A 24,483-nucleotide genomic window follows, 5' to 3' on the forward strand; every position below is an offset into this window, starting at 1 on the left:
GCTAAAAAAGGGAACAAGCAGCAGGTAGTCTGAGAACAGCTGTGGGTAGAAGATGGACAGGCGTTCTTTAAGGATTGGTAGGAAGACTCCTGTCCACTGCGTGATTTTTGTAACATCACCGCCTCTTTGGTTCTTGAGTGGGCTAGCTGCTGCACGGAGATTACAGCCACAACATCAGGACCTCAAGAACAACATCTAAGTACAGGCGGAAGGAAGTCTTTTCCGGTTGACCAGTGCTGACTGTAACATTAAATCATCTGCTGGCCAAGTAGGAAGCCACTGCAGGCTTTCTGATGTGGACCTACTAGTCACAGAGCTAGGACAAAGCTAGGCTTTCTTAGTATCATCACACTTTGTTGAGAATATTCAACTTTAATAAGCTTAAGTTTGGGTCTCTTTTTATAAAATAAAGAGGATTAGGTGCAAGTTGAGCGCATGACACTCTCTCCCCAATAATGCTAATAGAGACAACTAGAAGTAATGTATGAAAAGCAGAGGAATTGTGTTGGTATTTAATATGAGAATAAACAAAGTCGGGTCCTATATCAATAGAGGGAAACAAAACGGTAAGGTGTGGTTATTAAGTGTCTACTCTAGGGGAGACACCATTTGGTGGTTTACATACCTAGTCTGATTGAATTCTCGCAACTCCTATGCAGGAGATATCTTCCCTGTTTTACAGGTGAGGATTTGAGCTCGGACAACAGATGCTTACAGTCACAGATAGTAATTGGGAGAGCAATGATTCACGCCTCGTTTGGTTTAATTCTAGAACTTATCCAAAAGATTTTGAAAAGAAACCAAACCCTAGATTTTTACATGGGACTTTTAAATGGCTTCAATAAGAAAATAAAGTTATTTATTGTTATGATTATTTTACTATCAGACACATGCTAAGTAATGTGCAGATATTAACGGAGGCGTGTTAACACTCCTTTGTATCACGCTTCCTGGCGGGAAGCACGAGCAGGGGAGGCTGGTTCTAGCAGTTGTCCTCCACACCCTCACCACAGCCAGTTCTTAGTTTATTTCCGTTGGCAATAGAGGGTGCTATTCGCTTTCTAGATTTTCTCACAGAAGCACACATTTCCATCCCATGCCTGCCTGGTTCTAGTCCTCACTTATATCACTGACAGCGAAGTCAGATTAATCTTTTGGTTCTAGTGAAGTTCTGGCATTTGCTGAGATTTAGATTTCCCTGAATTTGTTCGAGCAAGGCACTTTCAGCCCTATTGTATTTAGTGATGGAACAACAGAATTACAGGGCGCAGTGGTTTCTGGACACAGCAAAAAAGTTTGAATGAACATTGCCTTTATAAATCTAACTGGTTCTTTTCTCTGTCAGTAGAAGATGTCACACCACTACCACAGACAGGAAGCAAAAGCATTGTTTGTGGAACAGTCATCCAAGTAATGGAAGGATAGGATTTTTAAGTTTGCAAACTCCATGGACTTCTTGATTTGCTTCTTAAATCCTGACCTTAACATATGATGTTTCCTGAATGGTTCTTTACAGGGACGCCTTTACTGAATGTATCCTCAAATAGCCATGAATTATGTCTGAAAGATGTAGAGAAGCGTGTCTGTGTGCACACGTGTGTGTATAGTAGAAGTATTTTAAACACTGTTCTGTTTATGTATTTGTGAATACGGTAGTAAGGAGTAAGGAAAAAGAAAGATCCCAAAACCTGTCAGAGACTTTATAATGAAGTGTGAGGCTAGAAATCAGAAAGGCATTATGTTACTGTAGCATCTACATTCTTGAGGCAGTTTGGGCTGCAAGTTTCATAAGACCCAAAATCACAGACAGGAAGTCCAAAGACATGATCGGTACAAGGTTGGTTAATTCAGACACTCAATGTTGTCATCAGGAAATGAGTTTCTCTCAGCTCTGCTGTCCTTAGGCTGGTTCCTCATGGTGACAGTGTGGCTGCCACAGCCCCGAATGTTTCTTATTCACGTAGCATCTGAAGGCCAGGGGTAAGAGAGTGTCTTACTTTTGTTACCTTTTAAGAAATAGAAAAACTTGTGCACGAGCTCCCTGTTATCCTTAGCCATCTCTCCTTTGCTCCACGGTGGCCTCTTAGGATGTGTTCTCTCTTCCTAAAGCCAGGTACTGACATAGGGTAAATGGGGTTAAAGTGATGCACGTAAAATGACCAGGATTGACCCGGGGGACTAGGGAGGGACCTAGTCTCTCTTCTGAAGCCATAGTCTTGGATGAGTGAATAAAATTGGAGTTATGTTAGCAGGAATTCTATTAGAAATGACTGTAGGGTAGGCAGTCAATATTGCCCCCTCAAGGTTGTCGGCACCCCACTAGAAAAGCAGATGGAGAAGCGTGTCTTAGTTTTTCCTTTCTGAGGCAAAGGAAAGATGCCAGGCTTGAGATTTCTGGAAGAGATTTATTAATTTATGTCCCGTCAAACTGTATGTGATTAAAGACAATAAAACTCTTAAATATAGATTACAACTAATTTAGTAATGTCCTCTTTTCCAATTACCTGAGGCATTTCTTGGACCTCCTGTGCACTTTCTTTGCTTTGGGTGCGGGGGGGCGAGGAGGGGATGTGGAGTGTGTTGGGGGTTGGGGGCGGTAGCAGAGATGGTAGATAGTCAGCGTTTCTTCCTGATTGCTGTCTTTGGAATTATCCAGACTATTTTTTATTGTTTTCACAAACTATGAAGCTAGAAATGATTGCTTTCACCTCCCCATCCATTAACTATGTAGAAAATTAAGGTTGTCATCTCTAGAACACCAACCATCTACCTACCTACCCCCGCCCATGGCAACTCTGGACGGCCTGAGTAATTTGAACGTGTGCAGGGTGATTGCCCTTCTGCCTGCAGATAGCATCGCATATGCAGAATGTCAGCCCCTAATGGCGCGTGTAAGGCGGTAATGGTTGCAAGGGCCTGAGCTGCTCCCTGCCCTGGGGCTCCCTAGTGTCCTGTGTTCGTTTGTAACGAACAGACGACGTCCATACTCCCACGTAACCGGAGCTTGTCTCTTGCCCCTCCCCAGAGAGATGCAGATCAGTTCCTCCAGCACTACCACATCCGAGAGTCAGGATCCTTCTTCTGGAGACCCAGCGGTCAGCGCACTTCAACAACAGCTGCTACTCATGGTGGCCCGGAGGACCCCGACAGAAGCCCCACGGGTACGTTCCGGCCGCACTGTGAATGTTGCAGGAGCGGGGATCTTGAAACCGGTTTTGTGGTCAGATTGCCTGACAAAATTAGTCAGGTCTTACCCTGATGTTTACCCCGCTGCTGGGTTGTGGCCATATCACTGCATGATAGCCTACTGAATGAATATGGGGAAAAACGACATTTATGGAACAGGCATCCTTCATTGACACTAACAGGATTGTCATTGTCTTACTGCTCTTCCAAGCACATTAGAAATTCATGTACATCAATCTTTGGTTGCCAGGATGCACAGATCCCAAAAGGGCTTCCTTGACTGGGATGCCTTTTGTTCACCATGGTTGGAAAATACCTGGATTCTTTTTTTATTAATTTATGGTGGCCTTATATACTAAACATTCAGAGATTCTTAAAGAGAATCTTGACTTGAAGAGAGATTTTATTCTTAGAGCAAATGACGTCATCAAGGGGCTTAAAAGATGAAGGCTTCCGTGATTTCACCAAGAGGTAACTTACTAATGCTCATTCACTTATACGGTACACCTTTATGAGGATGACTCTGGGAGAGGCAGAGCAAAGAATTCAGAGCAAAAGATTACACGGGAGGTAAGAAGTAGCACTGGACATGAACTTAGAGCTACAGATTCAAGCAGGGCATTTCAGACAGAGAGGCTGGAGAAGGCTCCTTAGAAGAGGGGATACCCGGGCTAGACCTTGGAGAGAGATGGCTTCAGCTGGTGCAGGCTGAGGGGTGCTGGCAAGTTAGTGTGAGGTTTTTCTGTTGCTGTATTCATCTTCCTCCTGGCAATGTTGTGATTTCTTCTAGACAATCTTGCTTACAAAAAAATACAGTTTTAAATTTGTTTTTATGATTTCCAAACTAAGTTTTCCCACAAGATGCCTGAGAACATCGTGGGTTGAAATTGGTCAGATGTGTGAAGAAACGGTCATGTTATCTTGTAACCGACCACGCATTGCTCTGGAATCCTGCTGACCGGGTAGAGAGGACTGGGAAGTGCCAATAGAGCGGAACCAGCCCTTCCGGGCTTGAAGGAATTTCTGTGGGAACCAGCATCCAGCGAATCCAAAAACTCAGTCTTTAGGGCATTTCTCCCCTTCCATGTATTCAGTCTCCCCTCCCTCTCTTCCTTTCCAGGGCTTCTGGGTACAGGAAGGAGTTTTCCTAGACCCAGGGGGGACGTCTCTGGTCATGGCTCAGATGCCTGGCCCCATCCTGGTCACCGGGTATACTGGTGGCGCCTATAGGGGAGTGGCTGTTCCTGCCCAGTTAGGGTGCACTCCTTGGGGTGCATTCTGTGGCCTCCTCCTCTCCACCACTCCCTTTGGTTCATCGGTCTCTTCTGTACCTCCGTGTGTTCCAGTGGGCCTGGACCTCAGCTGCACCCTCTCACGCTGTGCCCTGTGCCCAGCCCTCCCTCAGCCACCAGTACTAGTTCCCACCACAAGCTGAAGTACACCGGGGCAGGGGGCGGGCAGAATGGGGGTTTTCTCTGAGACACTGACATTTTCCCTGACACAGGCCTGGGGAGGCTCCAGCTCCCTGCAGTGCTTCCCTGCCTCCCGGGATGTCAGTGTTGGATCTCCAAGGAGAGCAAAGTTACATAAAAATACCCACATCATTTGGGAAGATGTGAATGTCACTGATGCTATGAATGATGGAGCCTCAGGGAAACCAGGAACTTTGGATGATCAGAGATGCAAACCCACACACTTTGTATCTCAAAAACAGCCCAGGTAGAGCAGAAACTTGGAAATAACTAAATATTGCATGGAAAAATCAGAAAGAGTCACGCTATTCTTTACATTTGAAATTCTCTAAGGGGTGTGATTATGTATGTGAGCATATAAAAAACTGAATTCATATTTAGCGTTTCATTGGCAATTACTTAACCAGATTCATTGACAAACTCCAGTCTTTTTAACTTTATTTAAATTTTTAAGGAAAATTTAAAAACTTTAAAGTTTCACTCTATGTAGGTGTGGAAGTAGAAGGATGAGGATTGCTATCCAGGCTCGTATTTAGATGCTGAGGAGATATTTACAAAGGTCTCACACCAGAAACAATTCTTTACTTCTCCTGCTTGGCTTTCCAAATTCAGCTGGTATCACCAATTAGGTTTTGGCCACAAAAGAAGAATGAAGTTAGTTTCCTGCTCATTCTCCCAGTCTATTTAGTGAAGGCTTATGTACTGGTAGCTCTGTGCTAGGGACAGGAGTACAGCGGCAAAAGGACCCAGCCCCTGCCTCCAAGCACTGGTCAGCCGATTCAGCTCGCTCTGATGGAGGTTATGGTCGGGATGGGCTCAGGTGCTGTGGGACACAGGAAGCCCCAGGTCGGGATGCACGAGATCAGGGAGGCTTCCTTGGTGAGGTGACAGCTCAGCTAAAATGTGGAGGATGAGCTGACTCGAGGCAGAAAAACCGCCTGGACAAAGGCTGGGTGGTGAGACAGAAAGCAGGTGTCCTGCAACTCACGAGGAGTTGTCCTGAAGACAAGTTCAGCAAAAACAAGCAGGAAATCGGGCTCTGAAGACAAGACTCTTTAGTGACTTCCTTTCCTCCCTCCACCTTCCCTCTGTCCTTCACAGCTGCTTGAGTGCAGCTTGTGGGGTGGGAGTCCCCCCCAGCACAACCTTATGCAAATTCCTCTCAGTGCAACAGATGACCATATCCTACAGGCTCTGGTGGTGACCAGGAGGCCGGCCCGCACCAGAGAAAAGACTTTGAAATTCTTCCCTGGCACAAATAAAAATGAATGAAGTAGCCTTGCAGGGGGAGCTCCCAGTAGGACTGGTCAGCTTCTTTTTATAGGAGGCAGATGAGTGGGAGAGGTTCTGTTCCGTCACCATGGCCCCAGAGCTTAGCACCCGAGCACCGAGAGAAGGACAAAGCTTGGGCACACGTGGGGTTGGTGGAATCTGTCCTCTGAACTCCAGATTAGCATGGAGGGGCTTTGAGTATTATCAGTCACAGTGTCCCATGCATCCGTGTCATAAACTGGTATTTCTCAGGGCCTCAGTTTCTCCATGATGTATTTCTAAGCTCATTGGGTATAGTCTGTTCATTCATAATCATGACTTTAAAATTTTACATTGTACCATTATGTAGTATTTGAGTAATCCCCTTAAAGCATCTTTATTACACTACTGGTTGAGAGGCAGGCCCAGTCCACTGAAAGACAGTGTTGGATCCTTGGGAGTACAACATTTCTGCTTCCGTTTACCCTCACCTTGAGCTGGCTTCAAACCCCTTCACCCTGCCCACATTAAGACATGAGACAGTATTGTATGTGAAAGTACTCTGTAAACTGAGGCTTTCTGTAAGTCTGTAGGAGTGGCATTATTGTTATCAGGGGTAGCATGAAAGCCGGTGGTTCATCGGTCCTAAACCGATCAGTGAGCATTGCAAAGATGTGCACGGCACTGGGTCTGGCTGACAGTTGCTCTAGGTTAATGTAAAGGTAGCATTTCCATCACAATTTACTATCATTAAAGGATTAATGAAAATGGAGACTTTCACCTTTTACCCTATATACCATTTGTGTTTTTTCTCCCGTGATGATATGTTCATGAATTGCTATTTTTATTATTTTTTACTTACTTATTTATTTTTTTTAAAGATTTTATTTATTTATTTGACAGAGAGAGACACAGCGAGAGAGGGAACACAAGCAGGGGGAGTGGGAGAGGGAGAAGCAGGCTTCCCGCCGAGCAGGGAGCCCGATGTGGGGCTCGATCCCAGGACCCTGGGATCATGACCTGCACTGAAGGCAGATGCTTAATGACTGAGCCACCCAGGTGCCCCTGAATTGCTATTTTTAAATTTAAAACATTTTTAAAAGGTAAAAGCATATTCCTGGATCTCTAATTTGCATCAAGTCGTATATATAGTGTTTTTTTTTTAAAGATTTTATTTATTTATTTACTTGAGAGACATAGTGAGAGAGAGCATGGAGTGGGAGGCGGGGAGAGAGAGAAGCAGGCTCCCCACTGAACAGGGAACCCGATGCAGGGCTCCATCCCAGGACCCTGAGATCATGACCTGGGCCAAGGACAGATGCTTAACTGACTGAGCCACCCCGGTGCCCCCATATATATAATGTTTTATTAACAATTATGTCTACAAGAATATTGACATTTACTAGCAGATGAAACAGATATCAATTATAATACCTTAACATAGTCACTGATCATCTTATGTATTCATTTACTGGAAAGTATATTTTGACTTAAAAAATGAATATATGCATACTTTTCATTTATGTTTGGAAGTCTATTTTTTTTAAACATAAGATTTGTTATGATTCCTGAAATTTCACAAACTCCTTTTTTTTTCTTTTTGCAAAATTTTGCAAAACTGGAATTTTGGCTGCCAAATAGAGCCACTGTTATAACAGTATCCCATGTGTGCTTTATGTTTTTTATCCTTCAAAGTGTTGTTCATATCCAGATTTAACCAGCATTCCATTAGCAGATTAGGAACACTAGTTATGTGCAAGGCATGTGTTTGGTGTCTCATTACATCTCATATTTGGCATCACATTATCTTTATAGGAAATTTTGGAGGTGAGGTGTTATTTTCCCTTGGATTTACCAGCTAAGGAAACCGGAGCAGAAGGCCCTGGTGTTTGGGGCATTGGCTGGACTCTTCCCAGCCCAGTGTTCCTTTTACTTTGTCCTTTGGTCACTCACTACTGGGATTCAGTTCTGCTCATCTCCTTCTCAGATGCTTCTGCCATGATGTCTCATGAGCCCACTTCTGACACCAAACAGTCCCTTTCCACTCCACCTTCCCTGCACTGGATTTGACAGCTCTTGGGAAGGACACATAGTGCCACACAGGACTGCTACCTCTACTGTGTCCTCTTCACTCCTCGACCTCTCCCTTCAGGAGTTTTCAAGACACTTCTGCCATTCACAGGAGGCCTACAACTTAAATCCACCCGTGTCTGTTCTGGCGTTGAGGATTCCGTAGACCTGGTCGCTTGCTCTTCTCTACATAACAAGCCCTCCTTTATATTTTAGCTTTTATTAGGTACAGTTCATGCTTCCAGTCTTAAGTCTGACTTTAAAATTCTTTGAAATAACATAGTATTGGATATCCATTATTGCCTGTCCTAATTATTTTTGTCAGTGTCCATTTTCTGATGGTTTCCTTTTCAAATTTGTGTTTTTAATTTGTTTCTCTACAATTGGACTCATATGTATTGTGTCTTGAAGTGTTTTGCTGTGCAGGTGGCTCTCGCCTTACCGGTGAGCACTGTCTAAGCTGTGGATTCTCCTGGGTTCCCCTAAGTGAGACTGCAGAAGGAAACCAGGCTTCAGTGTCCCACAGTCCTCTTCCTAGAGTAGGGCCTGGGGGGAAGCAACCTGACCTCTTAGAGCCTCAGTTCCTCACATTTTAAACTGGGATAATAGCACCTATGTGGAGGAGTTCTTGTAAGGTTTTGAGGATTAGAGATACTATATGGCAAAATTATGCCATATAATCAGTGGTAATGATTAACACCATAAAAAAAATTTTTTTTTGAGAGAAAGAGAATGTTTGAGTTGGGGAGGGACAGAGGGGCAGAGGGGAGAGAGATAATCTCAAGCAGGCTCATGCCCAGCAAAGGACCTAACTCGGGACTCCATCTCACAACCTTAAGATCATGACCTGAGCTGAAGTCAAGAGTTGGATGCAACCCAGGTGCTCCCAAATTCTTATTATTTATATGGAGCTCTTGAAGGTACCATTATTTTGAACAGTAGAACTTTTCAGGTAGCTTGGGGGAGAGGGATGGACCTTTACATTCTTAAATATTTTAATATTACCAAAAAATATTTCTGAAATGTACCATATATATGTGTGTGCATTTGCCTACCTTCTTAAGCTGAATATGCTAATCATCATTTAAATTGTTACAGATAATTTAGATTCATGAAGGGAGCCTTGAATATTATGCTGTAAATACAGATCCTTATGGGGAGTGTGAGCAATGCATTTATCTTGTTTCTTCAAAAGAACTTGTGTTCAACTTACACCCTGTCACTCTGTTTTTGCTAATCTCTTTTTTGAAACAGGAGAATAAAATTTGTGAGCCTGGCCTACTGGGCAATGTGACATGGTGGTTCTTTGGTAAGGCTTAATTAATGAGTCAGAGACAGAAAGAGCGTTTTGGCCAGTGTGTCTATGCATTCACATAAATCAGAGACTTGGTCTCCATTGTGAGTCCTACCTCTGCCAGCGCTGTCATTGCTGATGCTATCCAGGAGCTCTGCCCTAGACCCCTTACTCCCAACTCCCTCCAGTGTTATCTAACTTACACACTCCCATGGCTCACTTCTCTCTCTTTTTCTAGATATACAGGCATCGATATATTTATACTTGTGTATGTGTGTCACCGTGTTCTCATGGTTAGTTTGCTTGTCTACCCCCTGGAGTTGTTAAACCCCTTTAAGCTAGAAACTCTGTCTTGTTATCCTTTGAATTCTCAGCATATAGTTCTTAGATAATCTGTACAAAAAATATTTGTTGGATGAGAGAGTAAATGAATGATTGAAATGATGAGAAAAATTTCAATTTGAAATTTGTACCAGAAAACAGGCTATGAATAATTGCTATAATCCATTGAAACATTTAGCTCTGAGGTTCCTTGGTAGCTAAGGCAAAAAATGAAATTCCATGAACCTTATTTTCTCATCAAGGAAGTTAAGTTATGGGCTGATTTGTACCTCAGAATGTGGCTGTATTTGGAGAGAGGATCTTTAAAGAGGTAATTGAGTTAAAAAGAGGTCATTAGGGTTGGCCCTAACCCAACATCGCTGGTATCCCTCTAAAAAGAGGGGATCGGGATGCAGATACACACGGGGGAAAGACCACGAGAGGACACAGAGAAGACAGCCATTGACAAGCAAAGGAGAAAGGCCTCAGAAGACTCAGACTTCCAGCCTTCAGAACATTTGTGTTGTTTCAGCCACCCACTCTGAAACTAATATAGAAGCCAAGTCCTTTTTCCTTTGCATTAAATGCTGAGATTTTTTTTAAACAAGGATTTTTATTTAAGGAGCAATAAATAGCACAATTTACCAGAATCTTTAATAACTTTTGCAAATGATGTCGATGTGATCTTCATGTGATTTTATTTTTCTTATAATCCCGAAGAATGCTCTCATCTTCGCTGCTGCTTGCCCTTGACCTATTTATGCATCCTAGGTGAATTCCCACATCACAAAACAGTAAACTGTGGTAGCCCTGCCACTCTTTGTCCATGGAACATAAAGGAAAAAGATCCCTTCTGTTGGGGGGAGGTTTACTATAAACCACGAATTCCTTGTCATTAACAGAAGATGCTCTTCTTGCTGACATGACACAGTTTCCGCTACGCTCTCTTTCACGCTGGAATAGAATCCCAGACACAAGCAGCACTTGCCATCTCAACTTTCCTGCAATAATACAGCCAATCCATCCTGCATATGGCCGTCCTGTATATTGCCGTCATGATGGAACAACTGTCCCTTGAAATGCCTTTTGCATTAATATTTTATAATCTGAATAATAACTTCATGTTCCATAGCTGAGTCAGTGCATTAGTATCTGGGAACAAAGAGGTGGTAAAATGGGCCTCCTTGGAGGGCTCTGCCATGGTGTCTAGTGAAGGAGCTGTGCCACCCTGATGCAAGCCAGGCATTCTGACACCAGTGACTTTCACTGAATCGAGAAAAAAAATCTGCCCAAATCTAACCTTCTGCTGTCTAAGTCAGGGAGAAATGTGTGTGACCTTTAAAAGGCAGCAACCACCCCCTCCCCCATGGTTGCTCTTCTGTACTGTCCTCATCCCTTTTCTGGTCTTGGCCCTTCTTACCGGTCTCCTGTCTTTTGTGTGCTTCAGCCTACAGGAAATTACAGCCTATTTTACATCCTTTTTGGAAAAATACAGGGCCCAAGCAAACAAGTAAAAGTACAGATTAGAATGATCTAGCACTTCCACGTCTGGATATATATCCAGAAGAATCTAAAGCTGGGACTCAAACAGGTATCTACATGCCTGTGGTCATAGCAGCATTATTCGCACTAGCCAAGGGGTGGAAGCAACCCAAGCGTCCATAGACCGATGAATGCATGAACAGAATGTGGTGCATCCTTACAATGGAGTATTCAGCCTTAAAAAGGCAGGAAGTCTGACACCTGCTACAACATGGATAAACCTTGAGGTCATTATGCTAAATGAAATAAGCCAGTCACAAAAAGACAAATACCCTATGATTCCACTTATAGGAGGTACCTAAAGTCGTCAAAACATAAAGATAGAAAGTAGAAATGTGGTTGCCAGGGGCAGGAGGCAGAATGGAGAGTTAGTATTTAATGGAGACAGAGTTTCAGTTTGGGAAGATGAAGAAGTTCTAGAGATCTATTTTACAACAATATGGATATAGTTAATACACTGAACTGTACACTTAAAAATGGTTAAGATGGTAAATTCTGTGTTGTTTTATAAAGCACAATGGCAAAAAAAAAAAAATACAGGTTAGAAATAGAAGATCTACAGAGGGCTGGGGCATCTAGAGAAGTCTCATCGATAGTAGCAAAAAGCAACAAACAATGGCCAACAGCAAAAGAGGAACATGGGGGCTTTGTCTATTTTTAAAATTCAATTTAGTTAACATATACTATATTATTTGTTTCAGAGATAGAATTTAGTGATTCATCAGTTGCATATAACACCCAGTGCTCATTACATCGTGTGCCCTCCTTAATGCCCATCACCCAGTTACCCCATCCCCCGACCCACCTCCACTCCAGGAACCCTCAGTTTGTTGCCTATGATTAAGAGTCTCTTATGGCTTGTTTCCCTCTCTGGTTTCATCTTATTTTATTTTTCCCTCCCTTCCCCTATGATCATCTTTTATGTTTCTTAAATTCCACATATGAGTGAAATCATATGATAATTGTCTTTCTCTAACCGAATTATTTCGTTTAGCATAATACCCTGTCGTTCCATCCACGTCGTTGCAAATGACAAGATTTCGTTCTTTTTGATGGCTGAGTAATATTCCATTGTATATATATGCCACATCTTCTTTATTCATTCATCTGTCAGTGGACATCTGGGCTCTTTCCAAAGTTTGGCTGTTGTGGACATTGCTGCTATAAACATCGGGGTGCATGTGGGGTTCTTTGTCTTTAATGGTCTCTGTGCACAGGGAATGGCAGACAGAGTACAATGTGGGAAGTCTAACAGGAGCCTCTCCACTTGATCTGGGACTTCAAGAAGCCACATCCTCCTCTTAGGATTAACTAACCACACTCAATCAACACCATCCCCACTAAGGGGACTGCACAGAGAACTCCTGCCTCAAACCTCGGTGTGGCTTTGCAGCCCTTCTTCACCCTGGATCACATGGATGATCCAAGCACCTCACACAAATAATTTATTTTAAAATGGTGCCAGGTTGGTATTGCATTCCAGTGCCTAGCAGAAACAAAGGTAAGTTTTAATCCAGAAGAACAGAGCTTTAATATTGCTGTCAAAGAATTCATACTAATAAGGATCCAAGGAAAAGTGAAAAGTTATAAAATATACCAGAAAACATACTACCATGAAGAAGAGCCAGCAAAGTCAAACAGAAAGCAGAAACAGACTCTCAAAGGATTTAGAAATGATAATGATTAGATTCCAAATATGGATTAAGTATGTCTAATGTATTATAAAGAGATGAAAGAAGTGATGGAAATCTAAGTAAGAAGCAAAAGGCCATGTAATGACCAAGCAAATCTGAAAAAAGCACTGGATACTAGAAATGAACAATATAATAATAAAAATAAAACTTTAAGGGATTTAACAGGTGATTTGATACATAACAGCAGAGACAGATTTGAACAAATTATTTAGCTGTAGCATGGAGAGATAGAGAGGAAAAGAGGGAAGAAGGTTAAGAAGGATGGAGCTCTGGGCCAGAAGGGCTATCGTACTCCTTGTCAGAGTTCCAGAGGAGATGGAGGAAGAGCGACATAGCAAAAACAATTTAAAATTTAAAGTTTGGGCGCCTGGGTGGCTCAGTTGGTTAAGCGACTGCCTTCGGCTCAGGTCACGATCCTGGAGTCCCGGGATCGAGTCCCACATCGGGCTCCCTGCTCGGCAGGGAGTCTGCTTCTCCCTCTGACCCTCCCCCCTCTCATGCTCTCTCTCTACCTCATTCTCTATCTCAAATAAATAAATAAAATCTTTAAAATAAATAAATAAAATTTAAAGTTTAAGATGACACACTGATATAGGCATTCGTGTCCTGGCAAACTGATGAGGAAAGGATGAACATTTTATTTTTTATTTCTTTTAAAGATTTTTTATGTATTTGAGAGAGAGAGCATGAGAAAGGATGAGCAGCAGAGGGAGAGGGAGAAGCAGACTTCCCGCTGAGCAGGGAGCCCAACATGGGGCTCCATCCCAGGACCCTGGGATCATGACCTGAGCCAAAGGAAGGCACTTAACTGACTGAGCCACCCAGGTGCCCAAGGATGAACAGTTTAATAAATGGCACTGGGACAATAGTTTTATTTATGAGCAAGAAAATGGACCCTTATATCATGAACAGAGCCTTGGTAGACCAATAACATAAATGTGAAAGGCAAAAGTATATAACTTTAAGTAAAATGATATAATCAAATATCCTTACAAGTCTGGGGTAGAAAGGGATTTGATAAACAAGGCACAGAAAGTGCAAAACTTTTGCACTTTATAGGAGAAAATGGATAAATTATATTTCGCTTAAATTAAGAACACCAATTTATCAATAATGCCATAAGGAAAGTGAAAAAACAAGCCATAAACGGTGAAAATATCTAACATATCATTAATAAAGGTCCTGATCATATATGTGCATATATGTGCAGATACACACACATGCACATAGACACATATAACTAATGAAAGACAAACAAGCAACCCAACGGAGAAAAGGACAAATGATTTCACGAAGAAAACTAAAAGTGGACAAAGATGCTCAACTCCATTAGTAATGAAGGAAATGCAAATTAGAATAAAACTGAAATATTTTATATGGCAGATTAGCCAAAATCAAAAATTACCTGACGCTATCACATGGTGAGGTGAGGATGTGGAGCAACGCGACATTTACCTGCTGTGGGTGGGAGTATAAACTGGTAGAATCAGTTTAGAAATCTTATTTTTCCAAAGTGTTTCCTAGTAAATTGAACATTCCCCCATACCCAGTAATTGCATTTGTGATAGATTTGTGCATTTTCTGGAAAAGTCCATTTGTTTCCTAGTAAAGTTGAACGTGTGGTACAGTTGAACATGTGCATTCTTAGCAATTCCATTTCTAAATGTATGTTAGGTCTATGTTCTATAGAATCCTTGCACCTATGTACCAGGAGACATTCCCAAGAATGTCCATAGCAGTGTATTGCTTAAAAAAAAAAAAAAAGACCCTAAATATCCAACAGTAAAATGGATAAGCAAATTTTGAATGTCCACGTAATGGCACATTATTCTGTGAAAATGGATGCCACAGCTGTAAAACAGCACAGATAAGTGTCGGAAGATAATGTGGAACGGAGGGAAAAAGCAAGTTGCAAAAGGATACATATGCTGTGATTTCCTATCTACGAAGTTCAAAAACATAAAGCTAAACAGTATGGAAGTTGTGGATGTAAGTATCGTAAAGCCAAAGAGAAGAGAGGGAATGATAAACACATCATTCAGGACAGTGATGATCCCTGAAGGAAAAGGGAAAAGGATGGTACCCAGCAGTGGCCCACAGGGAATTTCTATGCTAACGGCGAGGCTTTTTTTCTTATACTGGGTGATGGCCACACAGCTAGTCACTGAATTGGGTTTTTTTTTTTTTTAATACCCTACATACATTTAAAAGATGTGTATTTACATTGACTCCATATTTAATAAAACTGTATTTTAAAAAAGCATGGTACCTAGTGTTATTCAGTGTAGGGAACAATACCCCAAGGTACCCCAGAGTCTTGGGCTTTCACTGATGATATGGCAGGATGAGCACGGAATGCGCCTGAGCTAGACGATGAGAGGTGTGCAGGTGTGCCCTATGGGTTCTATTTAACAGCATAAGAAGGGAAAACCGCATATTTTTTGAAGATGGTTATGACAGAGGTCAATATTAAATTCATTAGATTTGAAGGGCCTAATCTTTAGTTTTCTGAGAAATTTAGAAATATGGAACATTTTATTCCTCCTTGCTCATGAATAAATGAGACAACTATAAACCGATATTTAATTGCAAGTGTAGTCCCGGGAAATGCCATCGTGTAACAGGCTGCTTTCACTGCTTATGTTTCAGAGACGGTATCAGGTGTCAGAGGAAATAAATTTTGATTTTTGCCTTCACAAGTTTTTCTTCCTCCTTGCTGTCCTGCAGATCCCTCAGCTTCACCTCATCAAGTGCTGCATCCCCTCTGCTTTTTTGGTGGGGAGTCCAGCTCTTGTTTTGTATGTGCAGTGCTGACCCTGGTGTGCATTCAGTGTCTGGTTTTGAGTTTGCGTGACTGTTGGATGTCCAAGGGGTGTTTTCTTACAGGCAGGAGGACGCCACGGACTGCGTCTGCCATATTCTTCCTTATATTCCTGTGCCCAACCTTGTGCCAGGCTCCTAAGAGTTACTCATTATGAATGTTAGACAAATCCATGAAGACTATTTTTTTTTCAAAATTAAATTCTTCCCCACAAGATTAGAGCCATCTGGAGATGAATTTGGGGCTAATACATTTTATTTTTTATTCTTAATTTTTAAAAAATTTTTTTAATTTTTAATTTTTTAAAATTTTATTATGTTAGTCACCATACAATACATCATTAGTTTTTGATGTAGTGATCCATGATCCATTGTTTTCGTATAACACCCAGTGCTCCATGCAGTACGTGCCCTCCTTAGTACCCATCACCGGGCCAACAAATCCCCCCTCCCCCCTCCCCTCTAAAACCCTGTTTGTATCTCAGGTCCATAGTCTCTCATGGTTCATCTGTCCCTCCAATTCCCCCCCCCCCATTTTTCCCTTCCTTCTCCTAACGTCCTCCATGTTATTCCTCATGTTCCACAAATAAGTGAAACCATATGATAATTGACTTTCTCTGCTTGACTTATTTCACTTAGCATAATCTCCTCCAGACCCATCCATGTTGATGTGAAAGTTGGGTATTCATCTTTTCTGATGGCTGAGTAATATTCCATTGTATATATGGACCACATCTTCTTCATCCATTCATCTGTTGAAGGGCATCTCGGCTCTTTCCACAGTTTGGCTATTGCGGACATTGCTGCTATGAACATTGGGGTGCATATGGCCCTTCTTTTCACTACATCTGTGTCTTTGGGGTAAATACCCAGGAGTGCAATTGCTGGGTCATAGGGTAGCTCTATTTTTAAATTTTTGAGGAACCTCCACACTGTTTTCCAAAGTGGCTCTACCAACTTGCATTCCCACCAACAGTGTAAGAGGGTTCCCCTTTCTCCACAACCTCTCCAACATTTGTTGTTTCTTTCCCTGTCCTTTTTTGCCATTCTAACTGGTGTAAGGTCGTATCTCAGTGTGGTTTTGATTTGAATTTCCCTGATGGCTAATGATGATGAACATTTTTTCTCATGTGTCTGTTAGCCATTTGTATGTCTTCTTCAGAGAAGTATCTTTTCATATCTTCTGCCCACTTTGTGACTTGATTATTTGTTTTTTGGGTGTTGAGTTTGAGAAGTTCTTTATAGGTCTTGGATACCAGCCCTTTATCTGTAGTGTCATTTGCAAATATCTTCTCCCATTCTGTGGGTTGCCTCTTTGTTTTGTTGACTGTTTCCTTTGCTGTGCAGAAGCTTTTTATCTTGATGAAGTCCCAAAAGTTCATTTTTGCTTTTGTTTCACTAGCTTTTGGAGATGTATCTTGAAAGAAGTTGCTGTGGGTGATGTCAAAGAGGTTATTGCCTATGTTCTCCTCTAGGATTTTGATGGATTCCTGTCTCACATTGAGGTCTTTCATCCACTTTGAGTTTATGTTTGTGAATGGTGTTAGAGAATGGTCGAATTTCGTTCTTCTGCATGTGGCTGTCCAATTTTCCCAGCACCATTTATTGAAGAGACTGTCTTTTTTCCATTGCATGTTTTTTCCTGCTTTGTCAAAGATTATTTGACCATAGAGTTGATGGTCCATATCTGGGTTCTCTGTTCTGTTCCATTGGTCTGTATGTCTGTTTTTGTGCCAGGACCATGCTGTCTTGGTGATCACAGCTTTGTAATATAGCTTGAAATCGGGCAATGTGATGCCCCCAGCTTTGTTTTTTTTTTTCAACATTTCCTTGGCAATTCGAGGTCTTTTCTGATTCCATACAAATTTTAGGATTGTTTGTTCCAGCACTTTGAAAAATGTCAGTGGAATTTTGATCGGGATGGCATTGAAGGTATAGATTGCTCTGGGTAGCATAGACATTTTAACAATGTTTATTCTTCCGATCCATGAGCATGGACTATTTTTCCATCTTTTTGTGTCTTCTTCAATTTCTTTCATGAGTATTTTGTAGTTCCTAGAGTATAGATCCTTTACCTCTTTGGTTAGGTTTATTCCGAGGTATCTTATGGTTTTTGGTGCTATTGTAAATGGGATCGTTTCTCTAATTTCTCTTTCTACAGTTGCGTTGTTAGTGTATAAGGAAGCAACTGATTTCTGTGCATTGATTTTGTGTCCTGCCACATTACTGAATTGCTGGATGAGTTCTAGTAATTTGGGGGTGGAGTCTTTTGGGTTTTCCACATAAAGTATCATGTCGTCTGCGAAAAGAGAGAGTTTGACTTCTTCTTTGCCAATTTGAATACCTTTTATTTCTGTTTGTTGTCTGATTGCTGTTGCTAGGACTTCTAGTACTATGTTGAACAACAGTGGTGAGAGTGGGCACCCTTGACGTGTTCCTGATCTTAAGGGAAAGGCTCTCAGCTTTTCCCCATTGAGGATGATATTTGCTGTGGGTTTTTCATAGATGGATTTTACGAGCTTGAGGAATGTTCCCTCTATCCCTATACTCTGGAGAGTTTTAATCAGGAAAGGATGTTGTATTTTGTTAAATGCTTTTTCTGCATCAATTGAGAGGACCATATGGTTCTTCTCCCTCCTCTTATTAATGTGTTCTATCACATTGATTGATTTGTGAACACTGAACCACCCTTGCATCCCGGGGATAAATCCCACTTGGTCGTGGTGGATGATTGAGAGGACCATATGGTTCTTCTCCCTCCTCTTATTAATGTGTTCTATCACATTGATTGATTTGTGAACACTGAACCACCCTTGCATCCCGGGGATAAATCCCACTTGGTCGTGGTGGATGATCCTTTGGATACTGGTTGGATACTATTAGCTAGGATTTTGTTGAGGATTTTGGAATCCATATTCATCAGGGATATCTGTCTGAAATTCTCCTTTTTGATGGGGTCTTTGCCTGGTTTGGGGATTAAGGTAATGCTGGCCTCATAGAATGAGTTTGCAAGTTTTCCTTCTGTTTCTATTTTTTGAAACAGCTTCAGTAGAACAGGTATTATTTCTTCTTTGAATGTTTGGTAGAATTCCCCAGGGAATCCATCAGGCCCTGGACTCTTGTTTTTTGGGCGGTTTTTGATCCCTGCTTCAATCTCGTTACTGGTTATTGGCCTACTCAGGTTGTCAATTTCTTCCTGTTTCAGTCTTGGCAGCTTATAGGTTTCCAGGAAGGCCTCCATTTCATCCAGATTGCTCAGTTTTTTGGCGTATATTTGTTGATAGTAATTTCTAATAATTGTTTCTATTTCCTTGGTGTTAGTCGTGATCTCTCCCCTTTCATTCATAATTTTATTAATTTGGGTCCTTTCTCTCTTCTTTTGGATAAGTCTGCCCAGTGGTTTATCAATCTTATTAATTCGTTCAAAGAACCAACTTCTAGTTTCATTGATCTGATCTACTGTGTTTCTGGTTTCTAATTCATTGATCTCTGCTCTAATTTTAATTATTTCTCTTCTAACGCGTGGCTTAGGCATTGTTTGTTGCTTTTTCTCTAGTTCTTTAAGGTGTAGAGGTAGTTGGTGAATTCGGGATTTTTCTATTTTTTTGAGTGAGGCTTGGATGGCTATGTATTTCCCCCGTAGGACCGCCTTTGCAGTATCCCATAGGTTTTGGACCTATGTGTTTTTGTTCTCATTGATTTCCATGAATTGTTTAAGTTCTTCTTTGATTTCCTGGTTGACCCAAACATTCTCGAGCAGAGTGGTCTTTAGCTTCCAAGTGTTTGAATTTCTGGCAAAGTTTTTCTTGTGATTGAGTTCCAGTTTTAGAGCATTGTGGTCTGAGAATATGCAGGGAATCATCTCAATCTTTTGGTATTGGTTGAGACCTGATTTGTGACCCAGTATGTGGTCTATTCTGGAGAAAGTTCCGTGTGCGCTCGAGAAGAATGAGTATTCTGTTGTTTTAGGGTGGAATGTTCTGTAAATATCTATGAGGTCCATCTGGTCCAATGTATCATTCAAAGCTCTTGTTTCCTTGTTGATTTTCTGCTTAGATGATCTGTCCATTGCTGAGAGTGGAGTATTGAGGTCTCCTACAATTAACGTATTGTTATCAATATGACTCTTTATTTTGGTTAACAGTTGGCTTATATAGATGGCTGCTCCCATGTTGGGGGCATAGATATTTACAATTGTTAGATCTTCTTGTTGGATAGACCCTTTAAAAATGATATAGTGTCGTTCTGTGTCTCTTATTACAGATTTTAGTTTAAAATCTAATTTGTCTGATATAAGAATTGCTACCCCCGCTTTCTTTTGAGGTCTGCTGGTATGGAAGATGGATCTCCATCCCTTCACTTTCAGTCTGGATGTATCTTTAGGTTCAAAATGAGTCTCTTGTAGACAGCATATGGATGGGTCCTATCTTTTTATCCAATCTGCAACCCTGTGCCGTTTTATGGGAGCGTTTAGGCCATTCACGTTGAGAGTGATTATTGAAAGATATGAATTAATTGTCATCATGTTGCCTGTGAAGATGTTGTTTTTATAGATTGTCCCTGTAAATTTCTGTTGTATATCACTCTTGGGGTCTGTCTCCTTTTATTGAACCCCCCTTAATATTTCTTGCAGGGCCGGCTTAGTGGTCACATATTCTTTCAGCTTCTGCCGGTCGTGGAAGCTCTGCATCTCTCCATCCGTTCTAAATGAAAGCCTTGCCAGATAAAGTATTCTTGGCTGCACGTTCTTCTCATTTAGTACCCTGAATATGTCTTGCCAGGCCTTTCTGGCTTGCCAGGTCTCTGTGGATAGGTCTGACGTTATTCTGATGTTCCTCCCTCTTTACGTAAGGAATCTTCCCCCTAACTGCCTTTAAGATGGTTTCCTTGGTTCTAAGATTTGCAAGTTTTACTATTACATGCCGGGGTGTTGGCCTGTTTTCCTTGATCTTAGGAGGGGTCCTCTCTGCCTCTAGGACTCGAATGTTTGTTTCATTCTCCAGATTAAGGAAGTTCTCAGCTACGATTTGCTCAAATACATCTTCTAGTCCTCTCTCTCTCTCCACTCCCTCCGGGATTCCAATTATTCTGACATTGGAACGCTTCATGGTGTCACTTATTTCTCTGATTCTATTTTCATGGATTCTGAGTTGTTTTTCCCTGGCCTCCTCTTTTCCCTTTTTATCTATTATATTGTCTTCCAGGTCGCTTATTCTCTCTTCTGTCTCAGTTACCCTAGCTGTTAGATTATCTAGATTGGATTGGATCTCATTGATAGCATTTTTAAATTCTGCCAATTCACCTTTCATTTCTGCCCTCAGAGACTCTATGTTGCCATTAATGGATTTCTCCATTCTAGCCATTGTCTTCACAATTGCTAGCCTGAATTCCATCTCTGACATCTTGGTTATATCTGCATCCATTTGTAAATCTGCAGCATAAGTCATAATCTCTGAGTCTCTTCTGTTTTGGGGGCTTCTCCTCCTAGTCATTCTGTTGATGGGTGTTTGAGGGAATGTATAGAGTCCAAATTATTGACCAGAACCCGAGCAAGATGCACCTGTTTTCTTGGGATCTTAGGGTTGCTGGCCTCTTGTTTTCCCAGCCTGTCTTCTGCGGGAGGGGCCTGCTGCACTGTTACTCAGGCAGCCCGGTTTGGGCGGAGTTGCCCTGCGCCCCTGTGGTGGGGGATGGGCTCAGTGGGAATCAGTCTTTGGGGCTTTTGTTCTCTGGCGGCTTTCCCTGGCGGCTTTCCGCGTCTCTTCCTCGAGTCAGAGCAGAAGAGACCGTTTCCAACCCTCTGCCTCAGAGCAGAGAGACCGCAGTCTGTTCTTCAGTGAGCTCTCCAGGCCACACCATCTCCGTTTCTGTCCGTGTTGCTATAGACTGCAACATCCTGGGTTGTGCGCCCCTCCGCAGTGCTCCCAGTCCTGCCTCCAGGTTGGGGCACGTCTCTGCTCTTTGTGCTTCTAAAACTGCCAGCCACTCCCAGTTCGTGCCAGTGCGACTCCGCTGCTTCGGTTTCCGGCCCCGGGGGCTGCAGTTCTCGTGCGCGGGACTCTGTCGCTTCGGGTTTCCACCCCCGGGGCTGCAATTCACCAGCGCGACCCTGGCTCTCTGGGTTTGCATCCCGGGGGCTGCAGTTCGTGTGCGTGGGACCCCGCAGCCCTGGGTTTCCGTCCCGGGGGCTGCCCTAAAGTCCTTTCCCCCGCCGCTACTGGTCTGCGAGTCTATGCCCATCCGCATCGCGTGAGGCTGTCACTCACCAGCGGTGTAGGATCCCCAGGGCCAGGCTCCCTCCCGCTGCCGTTTATCCTCCGATATCTGCCCGCAGAATCACGGCTCCCCGCTTCGTACCTCAAAACCAACCGCCTATGATATTCTGTTTGTAGAGATCCCGATCTTCTTACATCTCAGGCTGGTTTCGTGTGTGCTCAGAGTGGTCTGGTAGATATCCAGCTCAATTTCGGGGACCAGCTGAAATAGGGTCCCCTACTCCTCCGCCATCTTTCCCCCCTCGGCTAATACATTTTAAACCTGGAATTAAATTTTCCCTTTTGTTTCCCATTTGTTTTATTGGTTTAGATTTTTTTTCTACAGATAGGTCAGTGTTTCTTGTATCAGGCCCCACCAACGACCTACAAAATTGGCGATGAAAATCTTTTTACTCTTGGTAAAATTTAAATATTTATTTCAACATTACATTAAATAGCATACCTTTCAAAAATTAAGCCGTTTCATATCTTTTGTTGAATTCTGATCTTTTATGAGAATTATTTTCACAGCAGTTTCTTGGCCTTAATTAACAGCAGTGTTTTGATAGGAGTAAATTTAATGGTACATTATAATGGAATTGAAGTGTGTTGGTAAGAAAGACTCTTTTTGTTGATCATTATCTTTCTCTGAGAGTACCCATTTTTATTAAATATGTTGGTTTACGTTTCAGAATTGAAACATCTGCTTTTTGTACTTCTGTTATTATGAGGTATATTTATGATAATAACATGTCAGTATGAAACGCTTTCTCTGTTGTTTCTTTTGGTACCTAAAAGCATCTGAGTCAGGATCTGGAAGACTCGTCATGTTCTTCAACACAAGGAAAATTTAACCGAGAGCAGTTTTACAAGTTTATCATTTTCCCTGGCAAGTGGATTAAAGTCTGGTACGATCGACTTACCTTGTTGGCGTTACTTGATCGGTAAGCCGCTGAGCACACAAATGCGTGGATGAAAGACACGATGGGGTCATAAGAGTGCACTTGCATGCTTGTAAAAAGAAATTGCCACTTGCTCGCGTTCTCTGGAACGTTTTCAAGACGTATACCTTTTGTGCTGCAAACCCAAAGGCGAAGCGGTGAGATCCTGACAACTGGAGACAGTGGGAGATATGAGAATTAGGGAACATGGTTTAGACTTCAGGTTAGCCCTGTGCATGGGGTCATGCATTGGTCTCCTCGTGGCTTCCCACATTTTCGTAGGAAGGCTTGAGGTTCCATGGGTAGCACAGAGCCTGGCCGACTGGACGTGGACGGGGGGCGGGGGTGAGGGGGGGACAAGGGCAAATGAAGAGATCCACCAGTTGGAATGTTAGTCTTTCCTTTTAAACCCTTTTACTATTTCTCGCCTCTTCTTTCCATTGATCCAGTGTGGGGTTGGAGAAGTAGTCAGTGGACGGGGAGGGAGATAGGAGAGGGTCCAGTTAGTTAAGGCATGGTGGAGATGGGGCCAGGTCAGAGTCTTCCCATTTTCACCTCTGCCCCCACCCCCCACCCCCATCTCACGGTATACAAAGGACAGGATTTTGATCTTCAGGGGCCATGCAGTTCTGATGGGAGTGTTGGTTTGAAAATCCAAGATGCCTTTACTGACGCCATCATCAGCCAATGCAGAGTTTCACGGTTAAATGCCAGCCAGTGGGGGCAGTGGGAAGGCTGATTCCCTGCCTTGCTGTAGTGGGTCCCCCAGTGACTACTTGTTATAGTAATGTCTTAAATGGTGTGATCATACACTAAAAAACTATAGTCATGCAAAATTACAATAGTAAATTTCAGGACCCACAAGTCAGGGAATGGAGTTCTAATGGTTTTTCTAACAACGCTATGTCACCCCAGGGGCGCACACTCAAGACGAACATTTCAAATGTAACTGAACTAGTCCGAGATAATACATCCTGTTAGATGAGGCAGGTTTTTTTTTTCCTGAAATATTAATTTTATTTTCTGTTAAAAAGGAATTCTTGAAAGTTGGATTACCTTGTGTTAACCCTTCAATTAGAAACAAATATTTCTACAGATTTCTAGGCGTGTTACTTAAATCCACTCAGTGGCAACACATTAACTGATAATTTAATTAAGGTCTAAGAAAGATTGATGAAGATTATTGCAGTTTTTAAAAGTTTAGAGTTTTATAGTTTTAATCACTTCTGTTGCAGGTCACACTGGGTTTCAAGGCAGTGTTCGGGGATGTGTGGAGACAGCACCACTCCCTTACTCATGGGTCCCTCAACTGGTGTGGAAAGAACCTGGGGATCAGGCCCAGTGCCCAACACTTACTAGTGCTGTGATCTAAGGATGGGTGTGAAACCTCCCTGTGCCTCAGTTTCCTGTCTGTTAAATGGGGATAATCTATATAGGGAGAGATTTCAAGGATTAAATCAAGTTAGCCATAGAAAGTGTTCTTTAAATGCTGTTATTGTTATTATGACCTGGAATTTTCCCAGAACCCAGAAAGAAGAAAAATAAATAAAAATAAAATGAAATCAGGGCAGCCAAAGTAGCTTTTGTCAAGCCCAGACACTAAAATTTAGGCCCTTAATTCGAGAAATCACCCCATCT

The 24,483-nt window shown here is 42.3% G+C and overlaps 1 protein-coding gene across 4 annotated transcripts in view; it reads left to right on the forward strand.

Annotated features, from left to right (window-relative positions):
• Positions 1-24,483, forward strand: part of PCNX2 (pecanex 2) — a 306,833-nt gene that overhangs the window by 55,522 nt on the left and 226,828 nt on the right. For all 4 annotated transcript variants that reach the window (XM_064594619.1, XM_064594618.1, XM_045877819.3 and 1 more), the window contains 2 exons: positions 3,026-3,161; positions 22,703-22,848. In XM_064594619.1, coding sequence (XP_064450689.1) covers positions 3,026-3,161; positions 22,703-22,848 — 282 coding nt within the window. The remainder of the gene's footprint in view (positions 1-3,025; positions 3,162-22,702; positions 22,849-24,483) is intronic.

This window comes from Mirounga angustirostris, unplaced genomic scaffold (genome assembly GCF_029215605.1).
Source record: "Mirounga angustirostris isolate CCGP_5_RB_7025 unplaced genomic scaffold, mMirAng1.0.hap1 SCAF_6, whole genome shotgun sequence".
NCBI lineage: Eukaryota > Metazoa > Chordata > Mammalia > Carnivora > Phocidae > Mirounga > Mirounga angustirostris.